Consider the following 17,001-nt stretch of genomic DNA (forward strand, 5'->3'; position numbering starts at 1 on the left):
AGCAAGCTGTGAGGTTTCACGATGGAGGAGGACACCCCGAGGAACTTGTGGAGTTCGGGAACTTGATTTTGGATCGAATTATGATATCGAGCTTGGAAGGAGAAATCAAAGGTTAGGGTAACTCAATATAGAGTGTCTTTGAGTCTTGCCTGTTTAAATTGACTGCTTGTGCTTGAGATGAAGATGTTTAATTTGATTGGCATGTTTTACTGCGATATATATTAACTTATGTTGACTGTTTCGAGGGATTTTGCAAAATGTTTTCTGAGGCTTCAACCATTGTTTAACAATAGAGATATGCGTCTCCGTTTTCTGGGGCATCGACCATTGGTTATTGTTGATGCCCTGACTGTTGATATGTTTGAATAGTTGTTGATTTAATTGATTACCCTGTTATGTATATAACATGAATTGCTCAATAACTTGCTGGATATGAATTATATGAGGATCTATTTGTTGATGATATTGATTTGGTGAGTTAGTATTCATAATAGAATTCACTTATGCTTGGTGAGATTTGAAATTGTTGATACTATGTTGACTTGATATTAAGTGGCAGTATAGTGGTTTCATTCCACATGACTGTTCCGTCTATTAGGGGCGTTATTAAGTGGCATTCAGGAGTTATCATTCTCCGTCTGTCCCGTCTATCAGAGGCATTATTAAGTGACAGTTCAGTGGTTATCGTTCCACGTCTGTCCCGTCTTACGAGAAGATATCGATCGATCCATTTTAGTAGCAACATATAGTTGCATTTCAGGGCACCAACATTTGATTCTGTTGATTTGGTTGATATTTGATTTTAATCTAAGTTGTTAAGTTGTTGATATCTGAGTTAATCTATGTTGTTAAGTTGTTGATATCTGAGTTAAATCTATGTCGATAAGTTGTTGATATCTGATTTTAATCTATGTTGTTAAGTTGTTGATATCTGAGTTAATCTATGTTGTTAAGTTGTTGATATCTGAGTTAAACTCATATTGTTCATTTTGCTGATATATGATTGTTTTCATGTTGTTAGATATATGTTTTCATCTCTCTTAAATTAAGTTGCTAGCTTATGTGCTATGTTATGCACTTAAATTTGAATAGCATGTCTTTCTCTTTTATGTTTGTTAGTTGTATGGAGTTGACCCTTTCTGTTTGCTACTTGTTGTTTGTGCACATAACGCTATTAGGCGATGGAGAACCTTCGATGGAGTTTAACCTGTGTGCGACTTGGAGAGGAGGACTTGAAGGACTGTGGAAGACTCGAAGAATAGATTCGGGTGTAGGGCTAGAGTATTGGGATAGAGAGCTTACCATTATTGGTTAAAGCTTGCATAATGCTTTTAGGAAGTTATATTTGAGGTTTTCGGGTAGGTTCCGGTGCATTGCTTTCCTGCGGTTCTCCGATGTGGAGATCATGTCATTGCATAATAGATTTTGTGTTGAATCTGATTCTATTTGTTAGGTTTTGTAAGTGGTGTTCTTTCGTTCTTACCTTCGGGTACTTGCATTGTTCAAGGCTAGAGGTAGTTTGATTTACAGTTGGGAGTAGGCATGACATGTTTTGGAAATACTTTGAAGAGAAAAAAATTGTACTCGTGTTTATGAACCCTTTTGGAAAATATTGCATATTTATTTTAGCAGGTTACTATGGTGACCCCCGAAAGTCAGGGCGTTACACAAAGGCTCCATTTGCCGTTGTGTCTAGCTTGTCTCTAGTGAAGTCGTTGAGAGTTGCATGTAATTTTTTCACTTGGCCAACAATGGAGATGTTGTGGGTTGGGAATTTCATTAGGAGTCTTTTGAACCTCTTCCATGTTTCATAGAGATTCTCAGAGTCCACCTGGATGAATGAATTCATCTCTTGCTTCAACTTCCTTATACAGTTGTAAGGGAAAAACTTAGCTATGATTTTTTTAGCTAAATCGTCCTAAGAAGTACTTCCTCTATTTCAAAATAATTGTAAAATTTGAGAAAATTATTTTGTTACATAATAACTGTCAACTTCGACTTTCAATAAAGTATTAAATGATGTTTTTCCATATAATACCTCTATACGAAGAACAAATGAAGAGAGATAAAAATACACTTTAAGGGTAAAATAAGACTTATTGCATTTCTTAACATGTGTGTTTCATCGTTTTCCGGACAGTTATTTTGAAACGGAGAGAGTAATACTCTACAGCGGTTGTTGTCTCAACCACTCTCCAGTAGCATCCCTAAGAGAAAAAGGAAATAGCATTAAACTGATAGTGTCCAGGTTGACATTCTACCTCATTGTAGAGCAATGTTTCTTGAAGAGCTCCAAGTGTGCATGGATATCCTCATTTTCACTCCCACCAAACTGGTGTTTACTGACCAAAGTAATGAAGTATGGTGGGATTTGGAAGTCAGGAGGAGCATCCTGAGGTATGAAAGTTCTCCCACCAAAGTCGCAGTCCCCACGATGTGATATGATGTCACTCACGAACCTTTGAGCCTCTTGCTCTTCTCGAAGTCGTCGATCTCTTTCCTCCCGTGCAGCAACCTCGGTTGTGATCTTAGCACGAACCCTGGCTTCCATCTGAATTGGTGTCTCATTGGCGGCCATGATAATAGCCTGAGTGCGTCTTCTCTATTGTGTAAGTTTGCGATGAAAGATATGGTCAATCTTTGAATCAAATAGTAATGACTTAGGATCAACTGAACCTCGCATAAACTAACAAACAGTTAATAACACATATTCACTCAGCAAAGATTCAAGCAAGAAAGTAACAAAAATTTCAAACAAAAACACTCCAAGAATTATTGATGAAACTAAACTATACGCGACAACGGCGCCAAAAACATGATAGCCAATATGCAAGCGTACGGATTGCCCGAAGTAATACAAAGATATCGAACCACATGGATAGTTTTTTATCAAATTGTTCTAAGAGTTCAGTGTTCAGAATTGTAAAAGGAAAAACAATATAAGTGGAGTTTTGTTTTGTGTAAAACACTTGTGGTCGAAAGCTAGAATTTCAAATTAGAAAAAAAAGTACCCTGGGCAAAGTTCAACTTAGTCCAATTATGTTGTTACGATCAAGTCCTTATACGAATTTTATAAGAATAACTCCAAACTAAGGTGTAAGTCTTATAAGTCTCCAAGTCTGAATATCTATAAAAAGAAAATGATAGCCTATTTATAACTAAAGATCAGAGCTGCTGGAGTGAGATTCTGAGTGCTGCTGTAGTGAGAATCTGAGCGTTGTTGTGGTGATGGTTAGTGATTGGCCGGTGCTACGGTGGATTTTTTAGTGTTGTTGCGGTGGCTTGACGAGTCACCCTGGAGTACCAGCACTGCTGCGGTGATGGTCAATGTGTGAGCGCTATTGCAATGGATTCATGTGTGTTGCCGCGGTGAGAATCAAATGCCTTTTTCACTTCCAAACTTTCATAACCTCCAATCTTCTATCTTTACTTTCTAACATCAATCACCAAGGCACTTCAAATCCATTGAAAACCTACATAAAAACTCATTAAACCACTAGAAACCTCATCAATAGTCATAACATATCATCAACTACTTATCAATAAAAATGTTACCGCAAATTTATACATTATCAGCATTAGTACTCCATCATAAAGGCTTGAAACTGACCATGACAATTACTCTAAACCAGAAAATAAATAAAGTCCTAATAAATAAATTAAAATTAAAAGAAAAAAAACTATTTAACACTTGGAAAAATAAAAGATGCAAAAATTACTCTACAAAGACTAATTACTCTACATGAGACTAACAAAAAGCAAAAAAAATAAACTAAGGACTCCACATAAACTTGTGCGTTTTAGTCTTGCACACGATGCACAACAACTTTGCATCCTTGAAGGTCTTATCACATTTTCTTCCTTCACCACACCACCTTCCTAGATGAAGCCTCCTTTGATGCAACAACCTTCTTAGATGAAGCAGTCTTCGTAGACAAAACCTCCATAGATGTTGCCACCTTCTTAAATGAAGCTTCCATAGCTGAATCAGTCTCTTTACCCTTGGCCTTGCCATACTTTTCAATGCATTCTCAATGGTTGCATTCATACTGCTCATAAACTTCTTATGCATTCCAACATTTCCAACACTATGACTTTGACTTCCCAAAGCTTCAACTTTATTGTGTAGGCATGAGAAAAGCATCTCACTTGGAGCACTTGGTAATTCATCCATTTAATGCTAAAAAAAATAGAAATTCACATATATTATCAATAACATATTGTTTACTCAGATTTTTTGAGAAAAAAAAAAAGAATCCAAAGAGGCAATTTGGGACTAGACTCGAGTTGTATTGGATTCTTTTAGTGAAAATGTCTAAATGCTAGTTTCAATCTTGCGATGAACAAAAACGAGTGTTCTTGAATTTTGTACCAAAGTAAGAATTTGAATTCAATTTTGAAAGAAGAGAATATGAAGACTAAAATAAAACCATAATTGAAAGAAAAAAGAAAAAATGCATTCAGAAGTAAAAATTGTAAAAGAAAGGGTAAAGGGTTGCACAGCTCTTGTATCGCTAATTGTCACTTTTGATGTGTTGAACATATAACTTTTAGGGATTTTTCGAGTAGTGAATTGCAAACCCTGATCTAGTTTACACAAGTCTTATTTATAGAGTAAAACCTAAATACCATTCTAACGGTTAATTAATCTAAGTCCTGCACATGACATTCGACATAAAAACTACCTAACTGCAAATCTTCCACGCGTCCACAAAGTAATTGCTCCCTTCCACGTGGTTGCATCTGAATCTTGACTCGAAGTTTGACTCTCTGGTCCTCCTTGAGTAAGTAATTGTTAGGTGCTTCAAACAGGATGACTTAGTGTTCACTAAACTCTTTAAGGTAATTTTGACCTATCTCTTAACACTTTGATCGAAGAGATCCCCTGATTTTATTCAAAACCCTAGTTCTACATTCTCCGTCCTTTATCTCCGGGATTTCGAGCAACATTTGACTTTCAACTTGATTCAAAGTCTTAGTAACAATTTTGGGTTAACACATACGTATCTAGTATAATGACATCATTATCAGTAAAAAAAACTTGCTAAACATATTCTCAGCAGTCAGCAACATCCTCACGTATTCCCCACCATTACTTTAATATTCCTTCATACCCTAATTAACTCCTTAACAACACCAACACGTTCAAAAAATGACAACCTATCAATGTTGAGTCTGTGGTAGATGTCCACCTCTATAATGCATATATGGCTCATTCACAAAGGAGCTCAAATGATTCTCCGCCATAGAGAAAGGCATCATACAATAACAATCGCTCATTTAAGAAATGAATAATGCTAAATACATGTTTCGAACAAAATAGTACGCACAAAGAAAAACCCACAATCAAGTTTTTTTTTTAATCCAACTCATTGCATTGGACAAGGGGTGCCACCCAAACAATACAACAAAAGAAAAAAGTCATATACCCAAACCCATAAACGTAACCCAATGAGTTCAAGGAGGGTAACAATAACCTTGAGCGAATGCTCCAACGCGACCTCGAACCTTCACACTCAACTTATAATGCAACCTTCACACACTCAACATTAACACTCAACTAACAATGCAACCTTCACACTCAACATTAACACTTCCTCATCATTCTCAACGATCAGGGACAAAGTCTTAGACCATCTCCAATGGTTTCAACATTCAACACCCTCAACACTCCACTTTTTCTCTTCCCAACACTCCACATCACCTTCTCTTTCCAGTTCAACACTTCATTCAACTTTTACCCACTCCAATGGTTTTTCATTCAACACCCTACCCCCTACCCCACCACTTTTTTTATTTCATATTTTGATTTAATTTTATATTTTTCTTTTTATGATTTCATAAAATTAAAATTTTTGATAAAAATTAAATTAAATAAACTATTATCGATTTAATTTAATTTAATTTTTTTTATTATTTTAAATTAAATTAAATTAACGTAATATTTTTTTAACGTAAATTAAATTAAAACACTTAACAATTTATTATTTTTTTAAAAAAATATACACAATAATTTATTTTATTTTATTAACTTCAAATGGAAGAAAAGAAACTAAACACACAATAATATATTTTATTTGCTTAACTTAAAATGCATGACAACAAACTAAGCACACAATAATATATTTTATTTGCTTAACTTAAAATGCAAGACAACAAACTAAACACACATCAAACGAATTCTGGGTGTTGAAATGGTACTTGTTGGGATCCATTTCAAAGCAAAGGGGATAATAGAAAGATAATAAGATGATGGAAAACTTGGTTTTTTTTTTTGTGTCCAAATCTAACGAACCAAGTCTCTATTTATAGAGAAAAAAAAATCATGAATTTTGGTAAAAAAATTATATTTTTAAATTTTTTTTTTGAATGAAATAATTGAGTTGGAAAGATTAGGATAAACGAAAATCGCCCGGACCAATCAAACGGAGCCACGTGTTCCACTGCAGCCCCTCTCTCTCTCCTCTGACGCATGCGTGGCACGCGCCTGTCGTTGCCCAACCAGGGCGTGCCACGCGTCCCACTTCCGGAGCCACTGGGTCCCACAGCGCAGCCAACTAACACGTTACGCGCCTTGTCGGCGCGTGTGTGGCACGTGCCTATCGGTCACCAACCAGGGTGTGCCACATGGCTCCGGACGCAGATTTCAATTGTGTTTAATTTTTTCAACTCCTCTCTCCCCCTTTCAACTTTCAACACTTCCATTAAACACTATTACACACACATTTCAACATTAAACACTCACATTTCAACACCATTGGAGTTAGTCTTAGAGGGACGAGTTTGGAAACTTTGAATTTTTTTTAGTTTAGTAGTTCAAGCACTTTGATGGGTGAAATTTGGGTTTCTAATTTAGATTTGTGGTTAGTTGGATTTTAATTAATAGATTACGTTAAGGAAGTTGGGGATTAGGTTAGTCATTAACTCATTAATCTTACATGAAATTGTTTCAAATAAGTGTGAAATGCCGCATGTTATATTATTTAAATGTGTGGGCGTGTCACATCAGATCTCTTCAGAGACATGACAAAATAACTGGAACTCTGATTCACACGAGGAATATAACCATATTATTAATTTCTCAAAACATATATACATATATTTTTGCAAGTTTACTCCAATGATAGACTAAATCTGAAATGGTGTCACTTATTTATACATAATACATGCACCAAAAACTTTGTAACCCCGTGAAAAATTGATTTCCAGATAAATGGGGTTGCCATTCATCATCATCTCGAGATGCTTTTCTCAAATTCCAGTACTCCGGAGACGATACGAGGACTCATTTTGACTTAATATTTTGATGAATTTGATAAAAATATATTTCCTCCGTTCCTATTTAACTGTCCAGGAAGAGAAGAAACACACATATTAAGGAGTGCAATTAATTTTGTTGATTTTCATAAAAATAGTTGTTGTTTTTCATTTTTACCCTTTAGATTGCATTTTATCTTTCTTCATTTATTGTTCTGATAAGGCTATTAGTTGTAAAAACATCATTTAATGCTCTTTTAAAATGCTAAATGGACAGTTAAATAGGAATAAATTATTTTTCTCAAAGTCGACAGATAAATAGGAACGGAAGGAGTATATACCAAAAAGAGGTGGTAAACTTGAAACACGTTTACCATGGAATCATGTAAATAGTAATGGTATTTTCTTGTGTACGTACTGCTATAGTATTTTAATTTGACAGGACGGCTTCTTCTGGTGGTGGTTGGTGTTGCTTTCAGTATATCTTCTATTCCACACTACTTGTCGCCAACTACTTCATTTCGTCATTGGTATCCACAACCACAAGGTGTGACCAGCTACCACGGATCGTGTTTCAATTTCATAATTCACTTTAAATAAAAGGCTTAATCCTCAAATTAGTCCTTGTTTTTGTCTCGCCGTCTGATTTAAGTCCCTCACCGGAAACATTTGTGGAAAACGTCCTCACCTTTGCAAAATGTCTGGAGCAGGTCCTCGCCGGAGCCCCGAGCTCCGGCAAGTGATGATTTGGATGGCTGACTGTGTTAATGATGCTTATGTGGATTTTAAAAATAAATAAAAAATTATAAATAAATTACACATCATATATTTTAATTTAATTAAAAAATATAATAAAATAAAATTAATTGAAATCCCAAAAGATTTCTTCTCTTTCCACAATCATCTTCATCTTCTGTATCCCAGCCCAGAAACAAAGAACTAATACTTTGTAACATCCAAACTTATGAGTACATGATTTGAAAAATTCAACACTGCAACCGTGGGATGGAAAAAGACTAGGCAAATAGCTTCCAACATAATAGGACCAACATCCATCTTCAATAAACCCACCAACCCCAACCTCACCCTCCCACCATCTTCTTCTTTATCTTTCTAAACAAAAAAACCACCGAGGAACCCAAGCAAAAGAACGAAAATCTAGAGAAAGAAATAGAGATTTGAGAGAAAGATAATCATAACCCAGATCTTACACAAGAACCCAGATCGCTGGAGAACCCAAATCGCGAAAAGAACCCATATCCTTTGCAAACGGCGGTGCCTTTCTTGCGATCGGTTGCAGGTGGTGGTGGGGTTGGGGTTCTGTGGTGCGAAAACGGTGTTTGCAGATCCAATCACAGATCCACTCTCTCACCCTTTTTTCCTTCTCCTTCTCTCATAAACTGAGATTTAGGGGTTTGTGGTTAAGGGTGGCGGTGGGGAGTGGGTGGGTATGGTGGGAGAGGAAGGAAGATGAGAAGACGGAAAAAAATTGTTTCTCAGAAAAGAATCTATGAAGATGGTAGAAGATAATGATAATGAAGAGGGTAGAAAAGTGATGATGATGATGGTGGGGTTGAGGTTGAGGGCTCCATGGGTTCTGTTGATGATGATTTAGATTTTTGGCCAACAATGGTGGTATGTGACACCATGAAAGAAATTGAAGATGGGTTGCAGAGGAAAGGAATTGATTGTGGTTAATTGCAGTGACTGATGATGAATGGGTTTAGTTGATTTTTTGGTAACAATGGGTTTAGTTGATTTGTGGTAGTTTATGTTGCCATGTCCTTTGATTTTAATTTGTAAATAGGTCGAGATTCTCTGGACAAATGGCAATGTATAGATCCCATCATATATGAAAAAAGATTAAGTAATACTGGTTTTTTAATTTGAGTATTGAGAAAAGAGGATGAAGATGATTGGATGGAGAAGATGAAGATGTTTGTGAGATGATAAAGATGATGAAGAAGGAGATGAAGATGTTTTGATTTTCTGGAAATAGAAAAAATTTTATGATGTGCAATTTAATTTAATGTAGTTTGGATTTTTAATTGAATTTAATTTTCTTAATTTAATTTAATTATCTTATGTGTAATTTTTGTTTTTATTTTTAAATTCCACGTAGGCTTCATTAACATAGTCAGCATGCCAAATCATCACTCGTCGGAGCTCCGGGCTCCGGCGAGGACCTGCTCCAGACGTTTTGCAAAGGTGATGACGTTTTCCACAAATTTTTCCGGTGAGGGACTTAGATCAGACGGCGAGACAAAGACAAGGACTAATTTGAGGATTAAGCCTAAATAAAATTATGCATGATAAAAAAGTGATTAGAAACAAACTAATTTATGTTTATCTATATTTACAAGAAAAAGTTATTTTTTTTTATAGTAATGTTATGAAATGGTACAATTGATAATTTAAAACTATTTACTCGTAAAATTATTTACTCCATCCTAGAATTAATTTTAGGGTTCAAAAATTAAAAATTAATTTTTTTATAGGCAAATGTTAGTTGTTAGTAATAATGTTAGTAAATTAGTCTCTTCTCAGGGTTCGAACCCTGGATCCTTCACATTTCATCTCACCCAACCCTTAGAGCATCTTCAATGCTAGGTTATTAGTTCTTAGTTATTACTCTCTCTGTTCCTATATACAAGTCACAAATAACTAATTCTCTTAGATTAAGAAAAGTAGTTACTAGTAATAAATTTGTAAAAAAAATGATTTACTTTTTTAGATTACTCTTATTTACTTTCCTATGATTTTCTCTCTCCAAGTTAATACTTCTAAAATTTATCATCTCTTTTATATTAAATATGAGAGTGAACTTAGAAAAAATGATTTAATGCTTCCTAGATATTAGAAAGTGACTTATATTTTGTAATAAATTTTTTTCAAAAAATGTGACTTATAATAGGGAACGGAGGGAGTAACATTATTTATGTGGGCCTGTACTGCCACATGTGCTTAAGCAACTCTTTGCAGATTTTGCTTAAACCATGAGTTTTTAGTACTTAGCAATATTCATCTGGTCTCACAATACCATTATATTAGTAAAAAAAATTAATATAGTTATAATTTAAATTTAAATGCTAATTCAATAGATCAAATTAGTTGATGAATGAGATCTCAAAAAGTAAAACTCCTTATATAAGAACTAAGAACTTTATTTCAGCCTCCTTCAATGGTTAAGAACTCAGTTTTTAGTTCTAAGCTCAAAAATAAGAACGAAGAATCTTGCGTTGGAGATGCTCTTATGTCCCCTAACTCTTACCACTTGAGCTAACCCTCGAGGACATTAAAAATTAATTCTAATATTTTTTTAAATAATTAATTTTAATATTGAAATTTTAACTTTTACATATTTTGTGTTAAATATTTATGAATATTTTTATTTACATTTTAAAATTTAATACTTATGAATGCAGTTGTCTAAATGATCCATGAGAAAGTTTAGGTTAAATAAATCATCGTAACTCACATTGAAACTAAATGGATCGGAATTTATATATTCTATTTATTAACAATCGTATTAGTCCATGAGTTGTGATCATTAATAACCCACATGAGTCATTGAATTTCTAATGAATACAACAAAATGAAATAAATATCACAATATCATACTGCAGACTCAAGGGCGTGTCTGGGTTTATGTACTCTGCACTTTTTAAGTGTGTTGGTTCATTAATAAAGTTCACCTTTTTACTGTAAAGAAAACTAGTTTCCATAGTACCATAACTATTGCTTCATTTTTTCAGCACAATATACGACAAACTGCCATAAGACTACTCACATTAAAACTTTGTGATTGTGATCATCAGATTATATGGGTAGGCTCCTCACAACAAATCTATTTCCATACGTACTATATAACGACCAAACTCAGGACTAAATACTTACGAAACTCGGCTATCTAGCTACCAATATGAATGACTATGTGTCTATGTCAATGTGGGTAGATATATAATGCTTGATTTAAGCAGTGGTGGAACTAAGGAAAAAATTCGTGGGACCGAAATAAAATTTCTATACATAAATTAATTTTTTTTTATAAGTAATAGACATAGTTGTTCATAAAAAAGTCAAAGATTAAATTAATTCATATAACAGAATATTAGATATTTACTATAATTTCGGATAATATTTTAAAAAATTTGCTTCTCAATTTTTTCAATTTTATATTCTCTCCATATATCTTTACCTTTCAATAACTTTTTTTTATCTTCATCCGATTTTTTTTATTTAATTATTCTTACAATTCTCTTGAAAAAGATGTATTAATTCCTTTATTTTATTATCGCATTTGACCTATAAAAAAAACCATATAAGATTTTTTTAAGGGTTTTGGGTTCCGCCACTGGATTTAACATTTTGCTTTACATTTTATATATGTTATATTTTCATTCTAATTACCGAAATGCATTATCCCATCCCAGTCATAATCATCATATTTGATTATATTTTAAAAATTTGTCTGTATTTTTGAGTTGGATAGTACTCCATAACATGATGCCACGTCGCAACATAACAGCCGCCGATTCCTTCCTACAATATCCGACGCCTATCATAACTTCTCCACCAACCCCCTCCCTCTCTTACATACCTTCGTGCATCGATACCACCCCTTATGCTCACCTAACCAACACACCAACGCACGAGATTCGAATTGGCCCCAACTCATTCACCATTATATAACCCCCTTCTCCCTCTCTCTCATTCCTCAGGAAAAATATTAATCATCACCAATACCATTTCCTCACCCACCACCACCACAAACACCACCAAACACAAACACAGCACCATTGTTATTAATATTATTATCATTTCTTTTGTTACAAAAACAACATGGCTGCTGCAACAACAATCATTACCAATGGCAACGGCCACGGCCACCACGATGACGCCGCCTTTTGTGTCAACAACGGTGTTGGACTAGGAGTAGGACCTACTACTCCTCATCATGACCCTCTCAACTGGGGGGCTGCGGCGGAGGCGATGAAGGGTAGCCACCTTGATGAGGTGAAGCGTATGGTGGAGGAGTACCGGAAGCCGGTGGTCCGTCTCGGTGGTGAGACTTTGACGATCGCTCAGGTGGCTGCTGTGGCGGCTCATGACCAGGGTGCTGTGACGGTGGAGCTCTCGGAGTCGTCGAGGGCTGGGGTGGAGGCTAGTAGGAACTGGGTGAGGGATAGTATGAATAAAGGGACTGATAGCTATGGTGTCACCACCGGGTTTGGTGCCACCTCTCACCGCCGGACTAAGCAGGGTGGTGCCTTGCAGAAGGAGCTTATTAGGTAAAATTGATTAACTTCAAACGTAGTTATACTTATATCTGTCTCTGTTTATGTCTCCCCACTTTGCTAACATGGTTTTTGGCACTTCCCCACGTTCTTACGTGCTGCACGTGCCTCTTATTCTTGAAAAAAACTTATTTATATGCATCCCCTTAAACCGTAGACACTTAACATAGTGAATAATAAAAATCATAGATGTATAGATGTGATATATGATGAATATAATTAAAAAAATAGATAGAAAGACAAATTGAGTGTTTGTTAAGAGAAAGTGTCTAAGTATGATTCATTTATGTTTATACTATTACCATTAACATCTGAAATATTTTTGCACTAAATTAAGTTGAAATTAAGATGCATAGAAAGTTTGTATTTACTTTGATAGTTTTAAGTAATTAATTAAGTAGATTAATTTTTTTTACTCGTATCTTTTAGGACATTTATTAAAATGATTCACCAACTAAATAATTTTGTTAAGAATATTTTATTTTTGAATATTTAGTATAATTTATTAAAAACCTTTAATTACCTAAGACATAAATGTTTAATACTCTTAATTTTTTAAATAAATAGTTTTTATTTTAATTTTCTTTAATGGTATTTTAGAGCCGATCATTTACCTAAAAGTATTGTTTCATTTTTGAGTCATGATTAATAAGATTGTGTCATAACAATTAAAGTCTAGTCATAAAAAATTATAAATATTATATTCATATATTTTTTAATTGACATGTTACAATCTTATTGGTTGGAATATCATCAAAATGCATACTTCAACACATGAAGATGGAAGATCTCAATCCCTTAAATGAATACCACCTTATGAAGTTTTACCCAACCGAATTATTATTATTTCATAGATTCTCATAATTGAGGGGGGTAAAGTGCATACCTTGGAAGCTAGCTTGCCTTCTTTAGTAGTAACTTTTTTTAACTGCTTTAGTTTTCTTGGACTGGAAAATGGAGTAAATAACAATATCAAATCAAATATTCTACGCACTCAAAAAATGACATCTTTTACCTCGTATCTAAGTAATTAAAACACTACTTACATTAAGAATTTTTTTCAGTAAAATCTCGTTTTACTAATGATAGAAACTTTGAAAACTACTACTAATAATTTATCCAAACAAAAAGAGTGTAAAAATTATTTTTAAAAAGGTTTTATTTTTGAGTATTTGTAAAATAAATACGCGGATTTGATTGTTGGTTGGGTCTTGGGTGGTTAAAAAACACGCGTTGGCCCCAAAAGACAAGAACCAATAAATTTCTTTCTTATGGGACGTGACTCACCCACATGACCATATCTGAACTCGTGGTCCAGGGTACTGAGTTGAAACGGTCGAGTCACGAGTTAACTCATTAAAAGTCTTCGGTTTTGCACGTGATCTGGGGGTTGGTTGATGAAATGCTGACTGCCTAACCTTTCCCTGCCAAACTCGCCATATTTGACTCAGTGCTCTTTCTAATTGCATTTTTTTTCTTTTTTAAGCATTGACAGCCTGCATCAATGTCCTTTTCTATCACAATTAATTTAATCCTTCTTATTTTTCACATAAATGGAAAAATATAGACAAAATTTAATTCGTTTTCTAACTATATTATTTGTCTATAGTTATGACTTATGAGTAGTAATTATAAACTTTTACTCATGGTTCTTTTTCTTTGTATTTTTCAGGTTCTTGAATGCTGGAATATTTGGCAATGGAACAGAATCCAATTGCACACTACCACACACAGCAACAAGAGCAGCCATGCTTGTTAGAATCAATACTCTTCTTCAAGGCTACTCAGGTATCCGGTTTGAGATTTTGGAAGCCATAACCAAGCTCATAAACAGCAACGTTGCTCCATGCTTGCCTCTTCGCGGCACAATCACAGCTTCCGGTGATCTTGTTCCACTTTCATACATTGCCGGTTTGCTAACCGGCCGACCGAACTCCAAGGCTGTCGGCCCCTCCGGCGAGATTCTTACTGCCAAGGAAGCCTTTGAACTGGCCAACATTGGTCATGATTTCTTTGAATTGGAGCCCAAGGAAGGCCTTGCACTTGTTAACGGTACCGCGGTTGGTTCTGGCTTGGCTGCTATTGTTCTCTTTGAGGCCAACATACTTGCTGTCTTGTCTGAGCTTATTTCAGCGATTTTCGCTGAAGTTATGCTCGGCAAACCGGAGTTTACCGACCATTTGACTCATAAGTTAAAGCACCACCCGGGGCAAATTGAGGCTGCAGCTATCATGGAACACATTTTGGATGGCAGCTCTTACATAAAAGCAGCTAAGAAGTTGCATGAGGTGGATCCTTTGCAAAAGCCTAAACAAGATAGGTATGCGCTTAGAACTTCACCCCAATGGCTTGGTCCTCTTATTGAAGTGATTCGATTCTCAACCAAGTCCATTGAGAGAGAGTTGAACTCAGTCAACGACAACCCTTTGATTGATGTCTCTAGAAACAAGGCCTTGCATGGTGGTAACTTTCAAGGAACCCCCATTGGAGTTTCAATGGACAACACACGTTTGGCTCTTGCATCTATTGGTAAACTCCTGTTTGCTCAATTCTCTGAGCTTGTTAATGATTTTTACAACAATGGGTTGCCTTCAAATCTTTATGGTAGTAGAAACCCCAGCTTGGATTATGGTTTCAAGGGAGCTGAAATTGCCATGGCGTCTTATTGCTCTGAACTCCAATATCTTGCAAACCCGGTGACAACCCATGTTCAGAGCGCTGAGCAGCATAACCAAGATGTGAACTCATTGGGTTTGATTTCGTCTAGGAAAACAAATGAGGCTATTGAGATCCTCAAGCTCATGTCGTCCACGTTCTTGGTCGCGCTTTGCCAAGCAATTGACTTGAGGCATTTGGAGGAGAATTTGAAGCACACTGTCAAGAACACTGTTAACCAAGTTGCTAAGAGGACACTCACAACTGGTGTCAATGGGGAGCTTCATCCATCAAGGTTCTGTGAGAAAGATTTGCTGACAGTTGTTGATAGGGAGGATGTTTTTGCCTACATTGATGACCCTTGCAGCGGCACATACCCATTGATGCAGAAACTGAGACAATCACTAGTGGATCATGCATTGGAAAATGCAGATGCTGAGAAGAACGTGAACACATCCATCTTTCAAAAGATTGCTATCTTTGAGGATGAATTGAAGGCTATCTTGCCTAAGGAGGTTGAAAGTGCCAGGGTTGCATATGACAATGGCGAAAGCGCGATCCCAAACAAGATCAAGGAATGCAGGTCTTACCCGTTGTACAAGTTTGTGAGAGAAGAGTTGGGAACTGGGTTGCTGACCGGAGAAAAGGTTAAGTCACCAGGGGAGGACTTTGACAAACTGTTCACAGCAATGTGCCAAGGTAAAATCATTGATCCTATCTTGGAATGCCTTGGGGAATGGAATGGTGCTCCTCTTCCAATTTGTTAGAACAGTTTGTTTGTTTGAGAAATTGTTTCTTTGTTTCTATATATGTATTTGTGTTGATGAGTATTTGATTTGTCTGTAAGCCTCTGTGGGCAAATCAATCTAGAAGACATCCTTTAAGTTCTCCTTTATGTTAAGGAGTTTGTTGTTTTGCCATAGCTTTTACTGCAAATATGATACATGGCCTTTTATGTAAATGGTGTTTTATCATGAATAATAATTGTTAGTTTTTTTACATTAGCGTTCTCTGTTCAACTTTGAAAGAGGTTTTTACACTTTTTGTGATCTTGCACTCTGTTGTTGTTAATACAAAAATAATTAGTGTCAGTTGCAAGGGACCATTTAAAGTTCAGCTATATTTCAGACAAGTTATTATAGAAAAAACGCAGACAATAAGTGGAAGGAAGATGTTGCAAAATGTTCCTCTCATGGCAAAAATGACTGGCTTCAAGGGGAGAACAAACTATGAGCTGGATTAATGCAAGGAAAACATATAACAAATGATAACATTCTTTCCATGGCTATTTCTAGGGGTTCAATTGAGTATCAATCCATCCAGAAAAGTGATATGGCGTCCTTCTAAGTTGATGCCCGGTTGGGTCATGAGAAACTCGGTGTAGTAGACTTTATTCAAGTTCAGGATGTCTCCTTGAGAGTCTGATGTGAGGGAAGTTGATTCTTAGAAGCTGGACATTTTGTATAATGGGCTTCCTGCATATATTTCTGAAGCAATTCTGACTTAGAATGTGGTGTTGAACCAACATTTAGGCTATGTCTGGACAGTCTGGACAGGGGACAAGTCTGAGATTTATTCAGCAAAGGCCGGGTACAGATGGCTGATTCGAGGCCGGGTACGGGTGTGCTTGGATATGGAGGCTTAAAGCTCCGCTGAAATTTTCCTTTCTGATTCGGCTCGTTTTCGACTACTCTTTTTAGGCTAATCACTAAAAAAAATAGCTAATTAGAGTCGGCCAAAAGCCTACACTAATGAGCTAAAAGCGGACACTAAATTCAATTTAGCATCAGCT

General features: G+C 35.7%; 1 protein-coding gene across 1 annotated transcript; it reads left to right on the forward strand.

Annotated features, from left to right (window-relative positions):
• Positions 1–11,962: 11,962 nt before the first annotated feature.
• On the forward strand, positions 11,963–16,208 carry LOC130718501 (phenylalanine ammonia-lyase class 1-like). Its single transcript, XM_057569103.1, has 2 exons — positions 11,963–12,548; positions 14,227–16,208. The coding sequence occupies exons 1-2, from the start codon at positions 12,100–12,102 to the stop codon at positions 15,974–15,976; spliced, it is 2,199 nt and encodes a 732-aa protein (XP_057425086.1). The 5' UTR covers positions 11,963–12,099; the 3' UTR covers positions 15,977–16,208.
• Positions 16,209–17,001: the final 793 nt, after the last annotated feature.

The sequence above is a fragment of the Lotus japonicus genome, chromosome 5, assembly GCF_012489685.1.
Source record: "Lotus japonicus ecotype B-129 chromosome 5, LjGifu_v1.2".
In the NCBI taxonomy this organism is placed as follows: Eukaryota; Viridiplantae; Streptophyta; class Magnoliopsida; order Fabales; family Fabaceae; genus Lotus; species Lotus japonicus.